Source organism: Colossoma macropomum, unplaced genomic scaffold (genome assembly GCF_904425465.1).
Source record: "Colossoma macropomum unplaced genomic scaffold, Colossoma_macropomum, whole genome shotgun sequence".
NCBI lineage: Eukaryota > Metazoa > Chordata > Actinopteri > Characiformes > Serrasalmidae > Colossoma > Colossoma macropomum.
Window position 1 is genome coordinate 19,154,249 of NW_023494795.1, and position 21,836 is coordinate 19,176,084.

The window sequence follows — 21,836 nt, forward strand, 5'->3', positions numbered from 1 at the left end:
TCTTAAAACAAAGAATTTCAACTGACGGGTTTAAAGAAAGAGTGAAAGGTGTGTGCTCTAAATTACACATTTAGAAAAAACAAACAAAACCAAAAAACTCCTAACTCCTAAACTTTTAACTACTTTTTAACTACTATTTTTGAACAGTATTCTCAGTTGAAAGAAATCCGTTCTTCAAGATTTCCTAAAATCTGGTGTAGTAGTGTAATCAGCAATACTGATTTAGCTTTGAGATGTGTGTTCCTCCTGCAGAGCATGTGTATTTTGCTTACCTGCGTGTGAGTTTGGAGGTGAGCTTGGTGAAGAGGTTGGTTGAGCCTCTGCTGCGTGACTGGGATAGGGGTGTTGCATCGTGAGAGAGTGTGGGGGAAGCGGGTGGTCCATTATACGTGGCTGTACGTCGCTCCCTCAACTGACCTCCATGGAAGGTGCTACGACTTGCTGTGCCTCGTGGGAAACGCAGACGGTCTGGTGGTGTGGCACTACTGATACTATGGGTGGATGCCCCAGGGTTTCGCTGGCCAGGGGCTGTGGTCGTACTGAGGAAGAAAATTTTACAAACATAGGTACAGAGAGCGTTTGTTATGACAGTACTGAAAAAGGGCATCAAAGAAACCTATCCTTCAATGTCCCTTTTAATGCATATTTTACCATATTTCAAAACAAGTACAGAAGTCAATATAGAAGAGAGTTAAATTAAAACATGACAGTGTAAAAAGAATGCAATTTCTCGTTTTAATGAAAAACAATTACTGCCAGTTCCCAGAATCCAAACCCTTGGCATGCTACCTTTCCTGTAAGCCACAGGGCCAGAGATAAGGACAGACTCACTTTGATCTTTCTTGTGCAAAAATTACTCATGGAACCAGGAGGATATAAATCCTCTGAGCCGCTTCAGCCTCAATTTGTATTCATGCCGCTCACTTTTTCATCAGTTTCTTTGGTAGGACAGCAGCAAAATCGTGGTTTACCCTTGACTCGCTTATCATTTCATTACACATTCATTCTTACACGCAAGAGATCTTACCTGGGCCAGAGATGTGTTTTACCACAAATAACATCTCACTGACATCTCTGTTTATTTAGGTAATTTAAACACACTGTCAGAGAGATTTATTAATCTCTATTAGATGCAATTTAAAATGGCTACTTAGATATCTATATTACAAATAATAGAACTTATCAATAAGATTAATCCTCTTAATTGTGTGCTCTATATTAGTGAAGTTTATATCCATTATAAGTGCAAGTAGTGGGTTTAGCAACACATGGGTAGTTAGTGCAGACGGTCTGAGTGGAAAGAACAAAGAAGGATCTTCTCATACAGGCCGTCATGGATTAGTTGACACTCTAGTGGGTGATGAAGTAGGAGGAGCTCCATACAGTGAGTAGCTGGTGAAAGGCCGTTATAGATTCAAAGACGCAGACAGTAGAGAGGTCAGAGGGCGTTAGAGGGAGTGGAGGGGTTGGGCAGTTAACGGAGGGGCACTGTAAAACTAGAGACAGACGCAGGGCTCGTCTTTACTTGGGCCTGAAGAGTTCGGCAGGGCAGTCGCTAGGGGGCAACGTGGAGCGACAGGTGTGCCCCGAAGCGGAAAACGCAGTGGCCCTCTGGTGCCGTAGGCGGACTGAGGCGGATGAAGCGGTGAGAGCGGCGGCATACGTTGATGGACTTGTGGCGGCACACGCTGACATCTCACTCAGGCTGGCCAACGGATGTGAACAGGCCGGTGAAATCAGCAGTGACATGAGCAGAGAAACTCCATTTTAACAAAGCAAGACAAAAACAGTAACAGAAATGAACAGAACAAAAGCAAGGCAGATAGAGAGAAAGTGCTATGAGCTGTCCGTTCTGGATCCTTTCCATTTTGGCGAGACATGAATTTTTGGAAGCAGCAGCAGAGCAGGACAGTTACGAGTGGTGGAAGAGCAGGGCGGCCAATGCTCACATATCACTAGAGATAGTTAGCAAGCCATGTGCACGCGAAGTGACTGCAGCTTCAAAGCTTTTATCCTCGTCCAGTTCAAGGCCTGGAGCACAACAGGGATTTAATATTATAAAGGGATGGATTTATCTGATTTAATAAATGGATATATGGTATTGGACTTTATTTACAACTACAATTTCAGGACAGGACCAAACCAGACTACTAAAAGAAAACTGTATGGACTATATGTGATTTTAAGAATTACATGATAGTACAGCTGAAGAAACAGCTAACGCCTTATCAATGTCTTCTATAATAAAAGTCCTAAAATAGTGATTTGAGCTGTTTCTCTAAGCATTGATTAAGCATAAAGTAATCAATTTGATCTCTTGATCTCACTTGATCTATCAGTAAGGTGTCTTTTTAGACTGCTTGAGCTTAATTTGTATCTGGAAAACTGTACCAAGGAATTACAAAGCTACTAACTGTGCATACACTTGAACTGTGAATAAATTTAACAGCAATGTTTGAAATAAAAATCACGGCACTGGCTATTTTCCAGCCAAGGTTAAAATCGAGAAGCCCAGGCCAACTGAAATCTGTATGAAATGGAAGTTCAATTGAAAGCTAGGAAATAGAGTCTCCTGGGCTTAGAGAACGCTCAGAGCAAGTCTTTAACTGAAGCGCCATCTCCAAGTCTCCAGCTCAATTTGGTGTGGAGGCATATTGAGCTCCTAGAGGCGGAGTTTCTAAAAAGTCTTTAAGGAGAAGATGTACCCAAATAAAAAGCTTGCGTATGTGAGGGCTGTGGGATGTGGGACAAAATAGAAGAAATGGTTCCTGCTTCTTTGCCATCACATGCAACTTGTGAGTGAAGTTCATTTCCTGCTGTTTTTGGTCACTGACCATGTGTTCTGATTTTTCACCTGAAGATGTGAACTCACCTGTTTTCTTTGCCATTCTGTATTACAGAGTGGCGGTCCCCAGCGTTACGTTCACTACAGACGTATGTATTTCTCCTTGTCATCCCCCCGGACACAGAGTTACTCTGCAGAAAAAGAATAGCATGTAAAGCCAGAGGCAACACAAATCTTACAAGGGTTTACTAGCTGAGAAAAAAAAAAGAGAGAAGGGGGAAGGAAAACTGATAACTCTGTGAAACGGTCAGGGAGTCAAAATATACTCTGGTAACAGAGGTACCAAACGTTACCTTATTAAAGACTATTTTGAAGTACAGTTTCTGTATAACTAACTAATATATGTTTCTGTATAACTAACTAACCCCAGGAGCAGTAGAGCCCTTTTTGCGATCAGGAATGTCAGCCTTGTTGGGATTGTTGGCGTTGCCCAGCAAGGGGCTGGGCGGGGCCATGCCACGACTACCAGAAGAGCTAGACTTGCGTGGCTGGACACTGCTCTCCTCTTTGTGCTCATTATCAGCTGTGGTGGTCTGGCTCCTTTTGGGGTAGCCCGCTGAAGGAATTGCTGGACCAGCTGTGCACAGAAAGGAAGAGACAGATAAGGAAAAGAGAACAAAAGATCAAGAGTTTTAAAAAATGGCCAACATTTTTGTGGACTTTGACTGCTTTAGAGTATACAGTCTGAAATAATTACAATGTAGGAATGCAGTTTAAAGCAACTGGGCTGGCAAGAGAAGGATGACAGAGCTCACCTTGGTCACTGTAACGGCGCTGTTTCTGGTTGGAAACGCTCCTCTGAACTTTGAGGTGAGATGGTGACTGGCCATTATTGTGCTCACTGTTGGGTCTGGCTTTGGCCAAAGACAGGTTACTGCTAGAGCTGGAGTCGCTGGCCTCCAACTGAGACAGCACCAAAGAGGAACACAATTACTTCTCATATTTTCATATTGCAGCTCATTTGTATTTATGTTGGAGCACAAACTCCCTCTTGGGTCAGAGGGCTAAGTGAGTTGAAACATTCACATTTTTAGAAACGCTCAAATGTCTTGAAACAAACAAGATTCATTAAAGCTAGGTAAAACAATTTTACAGATAAAAGCAAAGCTAATTTGCGGTTGCACCATAGTTCCTTAAAAGTCACACTTTGACCATGTGGCTAATCATGTGACTAGCAGTCAGTTACTAAAACACAACTAACAGAGGGGGTGTCAAAGGCTGGACATTATGAGAACTAAATGACTCATACAAAACACCACACATTTTACTAAAGTGAATCAGCAGGTCAACATCCATGATATACCATAAAAATGTACCATACAAAAAAAAACTTTACAAGTAGGCACACAGGCTTAATCAAACTTTGTCCAGAAGGAGAGATATATCTCTAACCAAGAAATCCTTCACCAATAAAACCACCTACAGATATGTAGCTCACCAAGCCTTGTTCAGGAAAACCTATACACACAGAGATAAAGCTCATATCCAACCAAAGGTATTCCAAAATACAGACCTCCTCAAACATGATATTTAGGACATCAGTCCTGTCAACCATGAATCCATTTAAAGCTGTATACTACACACCTTAAAAGAGTACACTGATCTCCTTTAGCCAGGTTTCAAAACAAGCTGCACAGAATATACTGACACACAACTTCAGAATACCAGGCTCTGATTACTGTGATCTCCTAGAAGTTACTTACCTCTGTGGGCTTCCTCCCCAGTAGTAGGTAAGTGGCAGTGATCTCATCATACTTCATCCTGGTAAGAGACTCATGGATCTCCTCGCGAGAATAACCCATCCCCACCATTATGTCTGTAAAACATAACACACTTGTGTTAGATGAAGGGAGTACACACACAGAAACAAAGTGCCAGTATTCCCTGTGGCAGAGCCTGATTAGGCCCAAACTCCATCAATCACACAGACCAGTAGAATTAAACCGTTTAAATCGCTTTGCACAGTTCTGTGCACAAGTCAAAGACCACCCTTCACTAGTTTAATTTCTAGTCAAAACAGACATTCAGCACTTGTTCGTTTTTCAGGAGATATTTCTGAGGAGATTAAATATAAGACAATCCACTGGCATAAGAAAAGGGAAAATAAAAACAGAAAAAAGAATAGGTAAAATAAAAACAAGAGTTTCCAAAACTGGAGTTAACAGAACTCCTAACAATTAAGTAAACAGTACTTAAAGCGTTTGTCTTTGAGAGACAGGAGAAAATTAAGCTCTACTCTTACAACATATCTGAAAAAAGTCCACAGGAGTTTCTGTCCATCTTATCATTGTAAGAAGATGAATTGACGTTATGGGTCTGTCAGGACAGGTAGCTAAATTTGCGAATCAAACAAAGAAGCTGGTGGTGTTCTCAGAACAATGGACTGGCCATTCCAGAGCCCAGACCTCAACATCATTGAATGGGTTTGGGATTACTTGGATTATGAGAGGCAGAAAATGCAACCATCTTCTAAGAGTGCTATACCAAAGGCAAAGAGTAGACTGGAAATTAAATGAATGGAGGATAATCTCTAACTTTTGCACAATACTATATTTGGGGAGTCAATAGTTACAGTTCAGTGATTCAATCAAACATAAAATTAACACCACAAATCACTGTGATATTCAAAATATCAGCTATGTTCTGCTTCTCTCTGGATAATATGCATGTCCTAATCATCTGATCTAAGCTTCACTTTGCAATTCACAAAGTTAAAGAAGAATCACAAGAAAAAGGCCTGGAAAGCAGTATTAGTTGTGTCAGCGGACACAGACCCAGCTCTAGTAGTAATCCTAGGACACAGATCTGTTTCTGATTCTATCAATGGTTTGAAGGGCAGATTGCCCAGAGCAGCAGTGGAAAGTACAGGGTCTGCCTGGCCTAAGCACCATCGACCCTTGCATCACTCAGATGGAGCTGTAGCCCAGGGGCACATTAAGCACTGTCTGCCTCACGTTGAGGGAAGCATGCCAGACTAATGCTTTGGTCCTGGTTGAGGGAAAGTGCATATAGCCCCACATGCACACACACACAGACACGTGCCTCAATGAAGGATCTCACAGGAGGTTGCGCAATACAGTAAGGCCAAAAACATCAAAATTTGTGGTTTGCCCTTGACACAGCACTCCCTAATCTGACTCAACTTCCAAACCTCAACACACCCCCGAAGTACCACTTTGCCAAACTATCTAAAGCATATGAGAGAGTAGAAAGATTTCATTACTTGAACAAGTCTTGCTTTAATTACATCTATTTACTAGAAGATCACATGGAGCCTCCAAGCATGGGTATTAAGTCATCTTCTTGTCAGTGGATTAGGAAACAGCTGAATCAATCATAAATTCAGCCAAAACACTGTGCATTTCATGGTCAATATGCTGAAACCTTTTAGTTACACAAAGAGAACGAGTTTTGATAGATGAAACCACAAGCCCGGGGACAACGTGACTTCCACTTTTCTGTTCAAAACAATTATGTGGAAGGTCACAGTGGAAAGACCCAGATTATCGCCCAGATCATAAATCTAATACGCTATTGTGGCTGCTTAGGGTTCAAAAACCAGGTGTTTGGTGCTATACCTATTCTCTTCTGGTCCGAGATGTCAAGCTCTGGTTCCACAAAGGGCTTGAGTTCATCCTCCTCAAAGCCAGCGTTGATCCACCGGTCCTTCATGATTTGCTGAAGAGGATACACAGAGTTGCATGACAGTTTCTCTTCAGCTTGTATAAAGCTGAGCAATATGAATACTGAGTGTGACTTAGGAGATACAAAATAGGGGATAAATAGGAGAGGGCGTACTAGAACGGGGGGATGTTTCATGCATGAGAACTGTTTAAACCATTATTACAATGACTTGGACAAAAGTGTGAAATTCAAAAGAATCTTGCACAGGCTACACTAATTAGTATAAACCAGTTCAGCTAATGTAGTACCGATGAATTTTGCTTTACAAATACAAACATACGTTCAGGGTATATACATGTTAGTGGTGTTGATGGATTTGTCGGTTGTATGCAAACATCTTTATTCATCTTATTCCTCTCTTCCTATAAACACAGAGTCCATGTCACTGCTCCTCATGTTTTTTGTGATGTTTAATGTTATTTATTACAGTTTTAATACAGTTTAATACAGTCTAATACAGGAAATGCAGCAGCAAAGTGCTTCTATTAAGGGGGGGTAACAAAGCACTCGTGTAAGCCCTTCGCTTGATACTCTTAGTAAGGCATATTGGGGCTCTTCCATTATTCAGGAGCTAAAGAGATGTTTTGTTCTGAGCAGTGTGGTGTATCCACTTGGTGTCATGCTCGCTGGCAAGAATCTGCACTTAAGACTACAGCATGGTCCGGTGACAAAGCCTGCAGGACACCAGCAGTTACCCTGACCTCTCTGACTCTGACTATCCACTGCCTTTGGTGCTGGAGCTGTCATTCAGGGCCAGTGTGTGCTAAACTACGTGAACTGAGATGTTTATCAGCAGGCTGCCAGTGTCATATAGTACTAATCAAGTGAGCAAAAGCATGGGGGTGAGAGGAGTGTGGAGGAGGGTGTGGCAGCGTGACAGGCCAAGGAAAGGTGGTTTTCGGGGGTTTAAAGTAAATCTGAGCATATTTACATTTTCGCTGTCTTCTCTCACCTCAAGTGTGCCCCGCTTGGCTGGGTTGAGAACCAGGAAGCGCTTGAGGAGGTTTTCGCAGTCAGTGGACATGTAGAAGGGGATGCGATACTTCCCCCTCAACACTCGCTCCCGCAACTCCTGCAAAAGGGGCAGAGGTTGGCATCAATCAGCATACAAACTCTGGAAAGATAATCAACATACAGCTAGAGCAGTGGCAACGGGTATTAGGCAAACAACAGACAAACTGAAGTTAGGGGTGCAAAATATAGCAGCAGCTCATATTATTTTTGCAGATAAATGGGAAAAAGTATTTATTATTATCGGTCTGATACTGCAAACAGAGCCAATAATTACAAACATGAAGCATTAATGTTCGGCATTTCCTTTTTAAGTCACTGACAGCATTAGGGATATAAATGATTAACTAATTAATTGTTAACTGAAAAATGATCAATCATTCGATTAATGCTACTGTTTTAAAAAAAATATCTATATCATACATCAACTGAGGACACATACAGGTGCAATAGGGAACTGGTTCTGCTACACAGGCCTGCTAAACAAAGTGACACGCACAGCCAAAACAGTGGTGTTAGAGGCCACTTAGGGGTGCAACAAATATTCGTTAATATTCAATACATTTCAAAGATAAAATATTCAAAAAGGGAAAAGCCATTCATAGCTGTTCAATGCTGACTCCCTGTCACTTGGCACAGCTTATAAGACTCCTGCGATTCCAGGTGGGAATGTCAGTTTTAACTCTCGGTGCTGTCCAAATAAGTTTCCTGCTTCTCCAGATTGCTAGGAAAATCATTCACACTTCACCAGGTGTTAAAGCCAATGTGGCTGATTTTAGTATGTGCTCCAGTACAATGTGGTTTTGACTGGCTTAAAAACCTTAATTACTTTCCCGTTCACTGACAACAGTTCATCAAAAAGATGATGGTCACTGTTTCTGCTTTCCGCCACCACTCTATTTTGTTCAGAGCCAGAACAATGTCAATGTGAATGATGTCACATCTATGTAAAATTAATGAATTATCCAGCTTTGGAGTTTTATCCTGTCCTATGCTCACTGCATTTCATATACGGATTAAAGTGTGGATTTGTTTTACAATAGGCTGTTATTATTATCAAACCAAAAATTATATAAACGGAAGACAAATGTGGTCCAGAAACCACACCTAAGGATGTACTTGAATAGTTCTCTCCTACTTCGCAGAACCAAGCCTTAAGATCAGTAACCTTTTGGAAGAGGGCAAGCTAACCTTCAAATTCTGGCCGTCAAAAGGCAGCGATCCGCTGACCAGCGTGTAGAGGATGACTCCCAGGCTCCAGACATCCACCTCAGGCCCGTCATACTTCTTACCCTGGAAGAGCTCGGGGGCGGCGTATGGTGGACTGCCACAGAATGTGTCCAACTTGTTGCCCAGTGTGAACTCATTACTGAAGCCAAAGTCCGCTATCTTAATGTTCATATCTGCATCTAGCAGCAGGTTCTCTGCCTGAGTATGACAAAGAGAACAATAACACATCTTTCAACAATGTGTTTGCGTGTATATATGTATGTAAGAACACCACAGTGAATGCAAACATAAGATTTCAGCCAACTGCTAGAATTTCACACTGACAGGTGGAAAACCTAGCAAAACATGTATCTAGTGTCTTTGTAAAGCCTCAAAAACCTACTCTCCATACTTCTCAGTAAACACTTTTGAGGGAGGAAGGGGAGAGGGGGCAAAGCATCATGTATGCATCATGTATCAAACTGAAGCAAATAAAGAGGAGAAAGCAGATGTGTGTTTCCACCTGGTCCCTGAGACATGCGGCTGTGAGGCAGCCCTCATCTCATGCATCATTTAGAACACATCGCCCTGGAAACAGGGTGTGTAACAGAACATAGAGACTCAGACGGAGATGGACAATAAGCTTCAGTCAATTCCCTCTTCAATCTCAGTATCTGCTCTAGGGACTGTGCTATTGGACATACTACTACAAAATTTTCAACCTTCTTTACACTGTCAAAAGTTGTTCTGCAGAACAGCTGTACTTGTATGGAGAGGCTACAGGCTCTATAAAACTTTAGTCAGCGCTAAATGCAACTGCGTAATCTTATGAAGCAGGAGAGCAAATAGCTCATCAATTCGTTACATCCTTCAAGTGTGATTACACAGCATTAACTAGAGGAAGCTCTTAAAGTGGAATTCCACTGATTTTTTAAAGAATTTCTACATCATTCAGTTGTTATGATGTAAATAAAACCATGAGTTGTCTTTTGCGAAATGCACGTCTTGTGCGAAAGCGCAACGAAACATACTGACTCAGATTTCCTTTACAATGCTGGCGATAGGTACCATGTGTCATTACGTCTATGACACAAATGTACACATTTTATTTATTATCCAAACTGACCAGTGAACCCACACATGCCTTCTGAGTTCTTCGGGTACTATTTCTCTTACAACACCCTGCTATGAATGGATCAGGCCAAAACCATGTATTGAAAATGGTCATAAAACAGTGGCATCAGGCAGCATGTTTGTAACCAATTCATGTAATAGATTAATGGAAATTAGCTTTAAGGTATTAATGCTTTGGACATCTGGTTCCTATAACCACTACTGTGAACAATTCTGACTCAGTAAGATTTTCTAGAACAGAACGTTTCACATCAAGCCACTACTGATTAAATTATGCAGCACATTTTTAATATTCAGTAGAATTCCCCTTTAATCACAACAGCATGAACACTGTGCCCAGGAATCACACATGTAATGCAAGTTATAACCAGGCATTACACTTAACACTTAATAACAGAAGGACATTGGTAGAAAATTCATTAAAAAACAAAAAAAACAAAAAAAAAACACTAAAGTGTAACAGCAGCACAGGAAGACTAATCCTACACCAGAAAAAAGACAATCTGCAAAGAGACAGTGCATCAGACAGGATCTTCTGTCAGTGTGCAGTGACCTTTGCATGCTCTGCAGTGTACACAGTACAAAACCTGCCACACATTAAACTGAACACATTTGGTTCACACGCTAATATAATCTGATAGGTGTGTGAGGGGTGGACAGTAAGTAAGATAATACTTTCAAATCAACTGTGACAAGAGATGAGGTTGTAAGAGAAGGCTGAGGTGACAGTGGCCTGATCTTACCTTGAGGTCTCTGTGCACAATGTGTTTTTGATGGCAGTACTGTACGGCTGATACAATCTAGGAAAAAGATGGGGAAAAGGCAAAAAAGCAGCATGTTTAGCAGGCCGAGGTGGACGGCACAGAGACAAATCGAACAACAGAACCTAGATGTGGAGTCGAGTGTGAAAGCCAATTAGCCACATCGACTGCTACAGCCACGTTTTCCCAGAATCCCATTGATTGGGCCTGAGGCATGTGGATGGTCAGACCTGCTACGTGGCCTAGAGTGAGCCGGATGGAGCCATAGAAGGTCTTATGCCCAAAGGCTAGCTCCTGGGAGGAAGCGGATCTCATCATTTTGATGGTTTCAGTTTTCTTTGATAATTTGTTTAATTTTATTTACATATTTTTGTCAAAGAAAGGGAACATGAACATTTTAAAATGAAGAACACTTATGTTCCGAAACTTGATCCGAAGTCAAAAATATTAACAAAGGAAATGGGATGCCAGAAACTGCCAGATCATCTTGACTCAACTTCCTTCATTCGTCACAGCACACTGCACGAACCCATGCAAGTAAGCTTTATCATTCTTTATGTTTCTACCAGTTTTTGTATTCAAATATCTAAACATTTGTGTTTTTATTTTGTAAACTCAAACCTTTCTTCCTGTATGTTAGGAAATTTCATACTATTTTTCTGAAGCCCCTGAAAATGTGGTCTTAAAAGTCCCAATATTACACATTTGTGACACAAAGCCGTATTTCCTGATTTCCCTTTGTGTGACAGTGGAAGGATCTGGAAGTTTTCTTGTGATGCTTAAATGTGTGACTAGCGCTCTAGCACTGACCCAGATAAGCTGTCTCCACAGCAGCTACAGCAGTGCAGCCCAGCAGGCTGAGAGTCAGACAGAGAGTATGAGGAGGGGGAGGGGCAAGGGAGACCCTGGCTCTGTAACTACACACGACTGGCTGAGTTTGTGTCCCAGCGGTGGGCAGATGTTGCCCTGCCCACCATATGGGCCTACTGGCTGTAATGATGGTGGTGGGAGAGTTAAGGGGACTTACATCGAGCTAACTGCACTGTCAGCAGTGTACTGGCTCTACTGTGCACTGTATCCCACCAATATGGGCTAAATGTATAGTCTCTATAGTTCCAGTGAAAATGATCAGGATTTCTGTGTTACACGGTTCAGGACACTGCAGTACTATACCTGTCTAAATTTAGCCCTGGCCTCCTTCTCCTTCATTCGGCCATGCGCTACGAGGTAGTCAAACACCTCCCCTGCCAAGAAAGTTATAAACCACATCACACAGCGATCATGTACATAGTACATTCTCTACTGTCTGAGCATCTAAAAATAACATTCTGTATTCATAGATATCTTTGAGGAACAGATAAAAGATGGCATTACCAATGGATTTAGTAATGACGCAACATGTCTACTCACCTCCACTGGCATATTCCATCACCAGATAAAGGGTTTTCTCTGTTTCTATGACCTCAAACAGCTTTACTGTAGGTTAGAGAGGGACAGAGAAAAAGACAGATATTAATAATCATTTTAGATTTTGATTTGCTTGAACTGAAGCTCCAAGGCACCCATCATCCTTAATGCCAGCATTAGACAGTTCTAATTAATGTGTATTGTAGGAGGAGAACCACACAAAGGTGTCTGAAGCCTCAGGCAAGATGAGTGATATGTCAGATAGTGTTTTGCTTTATGTGGAAACAAGCACATCACTGCCCCTGCAGAAGCTTGTGTAGAGAAGTGAAAAAAAGAAATTAATTAAACCCAGAATGCACAATAAGACCAATACCATAGTGGGAGATGCTAAAAATGGCCATTTCAGTATTGGTCAGTAATCAAGACTTGAGCAATATTTCTTTTACACACATTAGAATTTTATTTAAGATCACTGTAGTACCACTGGGGCAGGATTAGTTTTACATATGGAAGTGGGCAATGCAATTTTAACCACAGGATGTCTGATGTTTCTAACCAATTTGGCCAAGATAAGAAATCTCAGAATAAATGATATGTAAGAATGGCTGCTTGGTTTACGCACTGCCTTCAGACTGAAAAAGACATGGCATATGTACAGATGCTGCAATCAAGATAAACTCACTGATTAATTAATTAACTATCCATGGTTATTTTTACAGTGTGTTTTATGGCGAATAATAGCCATCAGAATCTGACGTAGGAGCGCACAGCACATGAAAACCACTGACATGGTGGATTCGAACTAAAATCACTAAGAAACAACGATAATAATTACTTTACCCAACGTCCCCATGCAAAAGTAATTCTGTCCAAACTGTGCGTATGGTGTCCTGTACTCTGATGTGGCTTCTGGGACAGATGTGCATCATTAGTAGTTTGGAGACAACTAAACTAATGTCATACTTCATCATAAAGTCGTGTGTGTAGAGAATTCTTTTGACACACACAGGTAGCTCTCTGTCAGAAACAACTAGTGTGGGAAGTTCAGTTTGATTTGTGCCATTCTTTTTGATTTGTCTCCTATGTTCCTTTTCCCAAGCAGGTACTGGAAAACAACTCAGTAAGCTTCAAGAGGGCCATTCCCGCCAGTTAAACTCCTACTCTGCCACCTCATTATGACTGTACTGCGAATGTGATGTCTGTGTTTGAGATCCTGCTCAGAGAGCCACTTCCTGTTCAAAAGGAGTGACACCACCAAATCCCTGCCCACCTACTAGGCTTTTTTCCTTCAACAGAAATACTAAAAAAGTGGGTCATCAAGAGGAAAAAGGTGGCGTGTAAACAGACACAATGACCTCACACATGCCAAAGCAGAGAGTCCCCCAGGACAGAGCAGCTGATGCTCAAGGTATGTGTTTGAACAGAGCAAGCAGGCGATCACACAGGATGAACAAAACAGCAAGCACTGCTATGATGACCCCTGCACTAGGCCTGGGTGAAATCTAAAAATAATTAGCATGACATTTTTCAGGTAATAAAAAATGTGATCATTGATATGAAATTGATATTTAACATTGGCCTTCTCTCATTCTCTCTGTTATTTTCTCTGTTACATTTTTCTCCTATTTTTTCCCACCGATGTCCGCTTATAATATTTTATTATATTTACGTACCAAAAACAGTCCAACCTCAATTTATCATATGTTCTTTTTGGTCTTTAAGACCAACATACGAACGTATTGTGGCTCATTCAAAAAGCAGTCTGGGCTGAAACTCTCCTTAAAACATCAGTGTGAATAAGTGGGTTTTCATGACATCACAAAAACAATGATTTCAAGACCAACTGTTTTTGCAGTCCACAATATATAGACCGTATAGACTTGGGAAAGTGAAAACTATTATGTTTTGAAACTAACATTGTTTTCACAGTACACCAAACTCTTATTAAAAAAGGTAAATAAGTTCTTACATGATTTTGGCCCTACAACAGTAATTCAGTAACCCAGGCAGGTCAGTAAACTACTGTTCTAGGGCCCATATCATATTTTTCAATCAAAGTTACTTCTACAAAGCTACAAGACTAAAGAAGAAATAAAAGCTTCAAAGTTATGCCACATAGCATTACTCATGTGGTTACTGGCACTGTGATCTTAAAAAGCACCCATGCAACAGAGCATGCACAACGTATTTCCTGAATCACACCATTTCAGAGAGCCAATATAGTTCTACAAGTTCTGCAATTACTGACCTACTTTCAAGTTATCAAGTAAGTAGTCCAAAATGTAGAACTCATGCTTATTCATTTTGAACTGAGAGTGAAGAACTAAGAGTCTATCTTAGCTCCATGTCTGCCACCAATGAAGCTAGCCAGTAGTTACAACTTGAAGAATAAATGGAAGACTGTCTTTTATAGACATTCAGAGTTTGAATATACAACATAAGTGGAAAGTACTACTATTGAATTGAAAACATACATACAAACTCATCAGCACTGCATTATGATTGCCCAGATTACTAGAAAAAGCTACCATTGTTTGCTAATCTGACATAGAAAAACTAATTACAACTAAAGGTGGGTGTTTTCACTATAATAATAATAATAAATCTTTATTTATATAGCACTTTTCATGCCCATGGCAGTTCAAAGTGACTTATAGACAGGCGATAAAGCTTAACTGTAATAGAAGAAATTATGGGTATTAATTTTAGATCATATAATACAATGACAAAGACAAACTAAAAAGATAAATACCAAAAGACATAGAGCTTTAATTAAATGCTAGGTTAAACAGATGTTTTTAAATGTTTCTTAAAAGTACACAACATGTATCATGACATTAAACCTCAGGAAAACTAAATAAGTTGGAATAGTCAAAATGTGCTAGTAGTCACATTTAAAATAGTACCAAAAATAGAGTACAATGATTTTTATTTAACATTTCATGTAAAATTACTGCACTGAATCCAATTACATGTAATTAGGTATGCACTCATTGCAATGGAATATGCAACTGGTCAGTGCTCTTAAAGTACTGGCAACATCCACAATATGTCATATTGTGACATAGTTTATCACAATAATACCGTTATACTGTCTATGCCAATTAAAACAATGTGCAACACGGAACAACTGCTCTCCAAATCTGTTTAATTTAGCATTATGATGCGTCATTGTTGTTCTTGCAGCCCAAATGTTCACAACCACAGTGTGAACCTTGTTATTGTAAGTAGACAACTACAGAGATATGAATACAGATCTCATTTTAGTTGCTTGACCACACATGGTCCAAGGAAATCATGCTACTGTAATTTTTGTCAATCCATTCTATGAGACAGACAGACAGACAGACAGACAGAGAGAGAGAGGGAGAGAGAGAGAGAGAGAGAGAGAGAGAGAGAGAGAGAGAGAGAGAGGCTATTGGAGGAAGTGTGTTGTGAACAGAGTAGAACAGTTAGGATGTGTGTGGGCTAAGGCTGAGGAGTGGTAGCGATTAGCATCCCTCCCCCTCACTCTAAACACTTCACCTACATAACGTGGCAAAGATGCGTCACACACGTTCTTGCGCTTACTCATTCATACTGATCTGACATGCGTGCAGACACACAAAAAGAACATACAGTCTACACAGGCATTAGGAAATCAGTAGACATATTGAAGGTCCACAGATGGTCAGAGATTCTTAATGAAATCACACATCAACATATTTAACATTATTAACACAAACGGTGCAGAACACAGTAAAATGCAGTGAAACAAAGATCCCAGAGCTGGAAATATTTGTTCTAGGCCATCAAACGTCGATTCCAAATTTCCAACTGAAGTTTCTCACAGCCCCTCTCATATAACAGATTATGGCCTGAGCTTATTCATGCGTCAGTTTTACTCCCAAATTTATTCTTTTTCTTCCATAGAGATGACAAATTTGGCAAATTCTTCTCTTAAACTATTGTTATTACTCAACTGATTAAACCAACAAACTTAATATCATGGACACGAACCATGAAAACATCAAATATAACACTGTGTTTTACATAAAGCATGAAGCTTTTTTTGTCATGGGACTAACTACATAGTCAGTTAGCTAAGAAATACTATAGCTTGAGGTTACACTTAGCAGAAAAATCATCAGGGCTCTAGACTGCAACCAAAATGGTGGCATATGTGACCATTTTTTAAGACTGCCTGAGTTAAAATTTCACATGGACGCATTCGTGCGAGTGCATGATGATCATTAGGCATGGGTACTGCATTAGCCACTGTGGTTGAAAGTAGTAATTCTATTCTTCACTGGCTCAGTCGGTCTCTCTCTACCTGCATTTTTATCATCAGCTGCATATATGGCTACAGTGCACTGATGATGAAACGTACTAAACAATCCAGTTAGCAATTTAGTTACCATGTTCCAAAATGAAGCAGTCTCTGCAGAACTTGACTCCCCTTCTCATGCATGCACATCACATTGTCAGTTATTTTTAAGATTAATCTTGGCTACAATGTTAGCTGATTTTATATAGTCAGGAGGACTACTTTGAACCTGCCAAAATTATACTCCCCCTTATTTATGGAGGGCAAGGTCTGTTATAAATCAACCTTATTCTGGTACATTATCTTCATGTGTAGGTTATGTCACATAAAGCACATGTCCCTAAGTTCAACAATGGGGAGAGCAGAATTTTGGCAATGCTATTTTGACTCCTTAGAGTACATGTAAAAACATACATGATGTTGTGCTTTGCCTTTATTTGATAGCATTGTTATGTTTTCCATTAAAATTATTTAATAGAAAATTACCTATTTTATTAGTCACCTCTAATGGCAGAGAAACAATAAGATTATACTATTTCACAAACATTAAGTCTCGAGTCACTGTGAATCTTCACATCAATGCAAAACTAGGGTGTGAAAATGAAAACAACTATTCATCAGCAAGCAAGATTAATATGGAAAAAAAGGTGAGACCAGATCATGTGCTGGTGTGACCAACTGAAAAAGTTGGTAGCATCACTGCGACTAGTGGAAAAGTTAGTCTGGAGCCCTGATCATGTTGTAGTCTATTTTAGCACAGTCACATGTGGCTAAATATCCTAGTCATTTTTGTTGAGAAATACCAACATATCGCTGGTGTTGGAGCAAAACCCTAATATTCATTTTGTTGTTTTTCAGTTTTTAACATAATTTGAAAATGTCTGTTGCTCTTTACATTGTGCGTAAATTTCATGATGAATGGACCAAAAGAAATGGCACAAAATTACTTGAAAAAAATTCTGGTTTCATTGACTTACATTAAAAGTCAAGTATGTTTTTTTTTTCTTCTCCTGTAATCATTTTGGAGATATGAGACTTTGTTCCGACAGCAGCGATATGGTTATTATCTTACATAGTTTCACTATTGCCGACTGCATCTTTATTGATTGAACAAAGTGTACTTTGCACCTTCATGCAAACAACATGGAATATTGAATGAAAAACCTATGAAAGGCTGTAATATGTTCAACTGTTTATTGGAAATGAAATTTTCTTCAAAAGCATTGGTTGAACATTGATCCATTTGTTGGTTAACAATTACAGACATATATATTAGTTGTTCGAGGGCTCTGATCAACAAACAAATTTAACCCCTTAAACGGCCAGGGCTTATTACACACTTAGAATAGCTCAACCAGTTTGCACTGAAGTCCCTGTAGCAACTGAATAATACACCTTAGCCTGTAATAAGCTGGAGATTTTAAGGTGTTAAACTTTATTTTAGATAGCTTATAATTAGTCTATTCATTTTTTAAAATGTGATGATGGCTGTCAAGCTTGCTACTCCCTGAGCTAGTTCATCAGGTTCTGTGATTAGTAATGTGCTTTTATTTTGCTTCCAGTTGGTAGTAGCCTGATTCAGGCTGGGTGTGGGCTAGGGTTTGGACTCAAAACTTAGTGCTTTTGGTCAGAACAAGCCAGGTTTGGACTGAAATTTCTCAGGCTATATCTGGGTTTAGACCAAAATTTCAGGCCGACTTAAGCTCTAGTACAAGATCCTTCTCTTTTGCTTCAAAAATACACCTGCTGTGTGAGACAGGCAGATAGGGCTTGTGGGGGGCAGTGGGGTGAGTAAAGGGTGAGGGACACATGCAGCTAACCCCACCAAAGACAGAGACAGAGAGAAGGGGGTAGAGGCATGTGCAAGCTGTCAGATGATGGAGGCTCAACAATGACATACACAAAGAGGCTCACAGCAGAGCTTTTGTGTTGGTGGGAGGAGCTGCACGACTGGCCGAATGGGCACTGAGCAGCACCCCAGCAGAAAGCAGAGGGAACTCCTATAGAGGGGTTTAGAGAGGCTGCTTTTGGGGCCCAACTACTGCCTCAATCAACAAACAAATAAAAACAAACAAACAAACAAACAAACAAACACAAAACTCACCAATATTTGGATGGTTTAGAATCTTCATTATTCTTACTTCCCGGAAGAGCTTTAAGAGAAGAGAGAAAATGATTAGAATATGTAATACATACAATAACAACAACAATAACAACAACAATAATAACAACAACAGATCTTTGTTTACAAAAAACATATCCATATTTATATCAAAACTGTATCATAAGTAACTACTCATGATCACAACTTGTACTAATGTCTTATAAAATGTTAAAGGAATACTCCAGCCTTTTTCAACCAAGTATCTGCAATGTCTGCAGCATGCAGTTGACTACCACAGAGAATAATTACAATGCTGTTTTCAGTATTTATCTGCATGTTAATCAAGCCTTGACACTGTCTTTGTTGTGTCTTTAAGGATCCAGACACCAACCCGACGAAGAAGAACTAGCGCCAACTAAAGCCAACTGACAATCACCTTCCCTCAGCTCACCATCATCTCGTCTCCTGTGAAAGGTTGCACTCAAACGCAGCACAAAAACTACAGCTGACAGCTGACACACACATATTTATTGCGCCTGTGTGAAAGGGAACAATTCTCTACAGAAGGAACTGGCAGTATCAACTACCATACTGCAACACACAATGTAAAGAATATACTGTCTGAATGTCTTACAAGCTTTAAATGTCTGGGGTTAAGCTAAACTTCTTGCTGAGCTGGTCAAAAAGGCTACCTAAAAGTTAATGTTTGTACATATAATAGTGAAATAAAATTACTGGTTGGTTCATATTCATAATTACATGACAAACATAACAATATCAAATCATTTTCTTCTTCAGAGCATGATATTCCATCTGTATTGATAAAACACTGCTACCTGCACTGGTGCCAAAAAATGTGTGTGCCCTATTGAGAGAGCAGTTTATTTGCTTTGCTTTCTTTCATTTCTCTCCTCGTGCACTGATTCAGAACTCTTTCATGGCTGACTGCCGACGGAGATTCAACATGCTCAACTGGCCAAAACAGCACTGATGAAGACTAACAAACGGCGCACAATCTACAGGCAACACTCAGCCACAGATGATCACACCGATGGCCTGATGGCTTGGTGTGTCAGGGCCCTAACACATTATCTCCCACACTGAGTTTTTGTCCCGCACAGACATTCCTGAAGAAAGCTGGGTGGTAAACAGTGCCCAGGCCAATAGTGTGTTGTGCCATGCAAGACCCCCAGCCCCTTATTAACAGATGACCTTATGACCCTATCCCCTGGCAGGAAGATAATATGCTTAGGTGGCTGTCACCAGTGTGGTACAGATGCCTCAGTGAGGAGGGCACATCAGGCCAGCCCCCTGCAGACACAACACTACCAACACACTACAGTGTTTTCCTCTCCTCTCTTCTCACCACTTTCTATTAATTTTCTAATGCATCTTTCTCTCCTTTCTCCCACTCTTTTGCTGTGGTTTTATTTCTTTTGATCTTTGCCACTGAACTCTTGCTAAGGGTATTGGCATTTGGCTGCATAATCCCACTCTGGTTTAGCAAGTCCTTGGGCTGCCTTCCCTCTGAATAACCGTACCACACAGTAATAAACTTATCCTTACGCTCACATACATGCCATGCAATATGTGAAAAGAATGAGGGCACACAAGAAAAAAGTTTTGTATCTATTGAAGATATATAGTGTATATACTGCTGGCTATGCACTGATCATGAATTTTTATCATTGCTTACGATTTCTTTACAGTCAAATATGTTTTGTAAATTAGATGCTCACACTGTGGGGTTGGTGGAGGGTAGGTGAACACAAGAAACACACCAGAACATTTCCAGTACTTTCTATTTCTATTTGTTTTTAATAGACCAAACTGGCATTTTAAATTTTTAAATCAATTGCATATTTAAACAACAAGAATCAAACAATGTATTACACTGAAAGTAAGAGACAACTGGATATTTAGTACAGAGAGTGAGTCATAATGACACTATGACATTTTGGTACAGGTGTAGCAGCAGCATTCAAATACAGCGTGAATGTACTTATCCATCACTACTGTTGTCATTTTTAGTGGTGGCATTTTCCATTACCCATGTATGTATGTATATATTATATGCATGCATGTATGTATTTACCCTGTTCTTCAGTGGTCAGGACCCTCATGGACCCTCACAGAGCAGGTACTATTTAGGTGGTGGATCATTCTCAGCACTGCAGTAACACTGATGTGGTGGTGGTGTGTTAGTGTGTGTTGCGCTGGTCTGAGTGGATCAGACACAGCAGTGCTGCTGGAGTTTTTAAACACCTCAGTGTCACTGCTGGACTGAGAATAGTCCACCAGCCAAAAATATCCAGCCAACAGCGTCCTGTGGGCAGCGTCCTGTGGGCAGCGTCCTGTGACCACTGATGAAGGACTAGAGGATGACCAACACAAACTGTGCAGCAGCAGATGAGCCATCATCTCTGACTTTACATCTACAAGGTGGACCGACAAGGGAGGAGTGTCTAATAGAGTGGAGAGTGAGTAGACACAGTGTTTAAAAACTCCAGCAGCACTGCTGTGTCTGATCCACTCGTACCAGCACAACACACACTAACATACCACCACCACCACCACATCAGTGTTACTGCAGTGCTGAGAATGATCCACCAGCCAAACAGTACCTGCTCTGTGAGGGTCCATGGGGGTCCTGACCACTGAAGAACAGGGTAAAAGGGGGCTAACAAAGTATGCAGAGAAACAGATGGACTACAGTAATTGTAATTGTAGAACTACAGAGTGCACCTATATAGTAAGTGGAACTGATAAAATGGACAATGAGCGTAGAAACAGGGAGGTGGTCATAATGTTATGCCTGATTAGCGCATATATATATATATATATATATATATATATATATATATATATATATATATATATATATATATATATATGTGTGTGTGTGTGTGTGTGTGTGTGTGTGTGTGTGTGCACATTTTTTCCTTTGAAGAAAAACTAAAGAGAAGAGTGGTTGATATTGAGTATAACATCATGATGCTTAAAGACACGACGCACAATATTTTTCATTTTTTCCACATTTTACTGGTAGTGCCGCATTAAAAAAAAGCTATGGAAAACTGAGCACGATGATTTTTTTTCCGTTCACCATTTACTAATTTTTTTTTTTTTTCACTTTAAGCTGTGAGCTTGCAGATAATATACAATGACTTTGATTGTTAAGTAGTGCCTCAATCTGTCTTTACTATACATGCAGTTACTCAGTGTTGTAGAACTGCTGATGATACACACAATTTAGTCAGAAAAGCATACTGTGATATAATCTATCCCAACAACAACACCACATATTGTCATATTGGCCATCCCTACTAAAGCCAAATCACTAACATTACCAGTACCAGTAACTCTTTAAACAAC

At 40.2% G+C, this 21,836-nt stretch overlaps 1 protein-coding gene across 8 annotated transcripts in view; it reads right to left on the reverse strand.

Moving 5' to 3' along the window:
- Positions 1 to 21,836, reverse strand: part of mark3b (MAP/microtubule affinity-regulating kinase 3b) — a 50,245-nt gene that overhangs the window by 7,491 nt on the left and 20,918 nt on the right. For 3 of the 8 annotated variants that reach the window (XM_036581728.1, XM_036581729.1, XM_036581732.1), the window contains exons 4-15: positions 18,462 to 18,510; positions 12,055 to 12,120; positions 11,818 to 11,888; positions 10,627 to 10,683; positions 8,732 to 8,968; positions 7,461 to 7,601; positions 6,424 to 6,523; positions 4,549 to 4,661; positions 3,601 to 3,748; positions 3,211 to 3,422; positions 2,873 to 2,976; positions 273 to 539 (exon numbers count right to left, since the gene is read on the reverse strand). In XM_036581728.1, the coding sequence (XP_036437621.1) occupies positions 273 to 539; positions 2,873 to 2,976; positions 3,211 to 3,422; positions 3,601 to 3,748; positions 4,549 to 4,661; positions 6,424 to 6,523; positions 7,461 to 7,601; positions 8,732 to 8,968; positions 10,627 to 10,683; positions 11,818 to 11,888; positions 12,055 to 12,120; positions 18,462 to 18,510 (1,565 nt within the window). Of the gene's footprint in view, positions 1 to 272; positions 540 to 1,525; positions 1,706 to 2,872; positions 2,977 to 3,210; positions 3,423 to 3,600; positions 3,749 to 4,548; positions 4,662 to 6,423; positions 6,524 to 7,460; positions 7,602 to 8,731; positions 8,969 to 10,626; positions 10,684 to 11,817; positions 11,889 to 12,054; positions 12,121 to 18,461; positions 18,511 to 21,836 lie in introns of all 8 variants that reach the window. The other 5 variants (XM_036581730.1, XM_036581731.1, XM_036581733.1 and 2 more) reach the window with 3 other exon arrangements.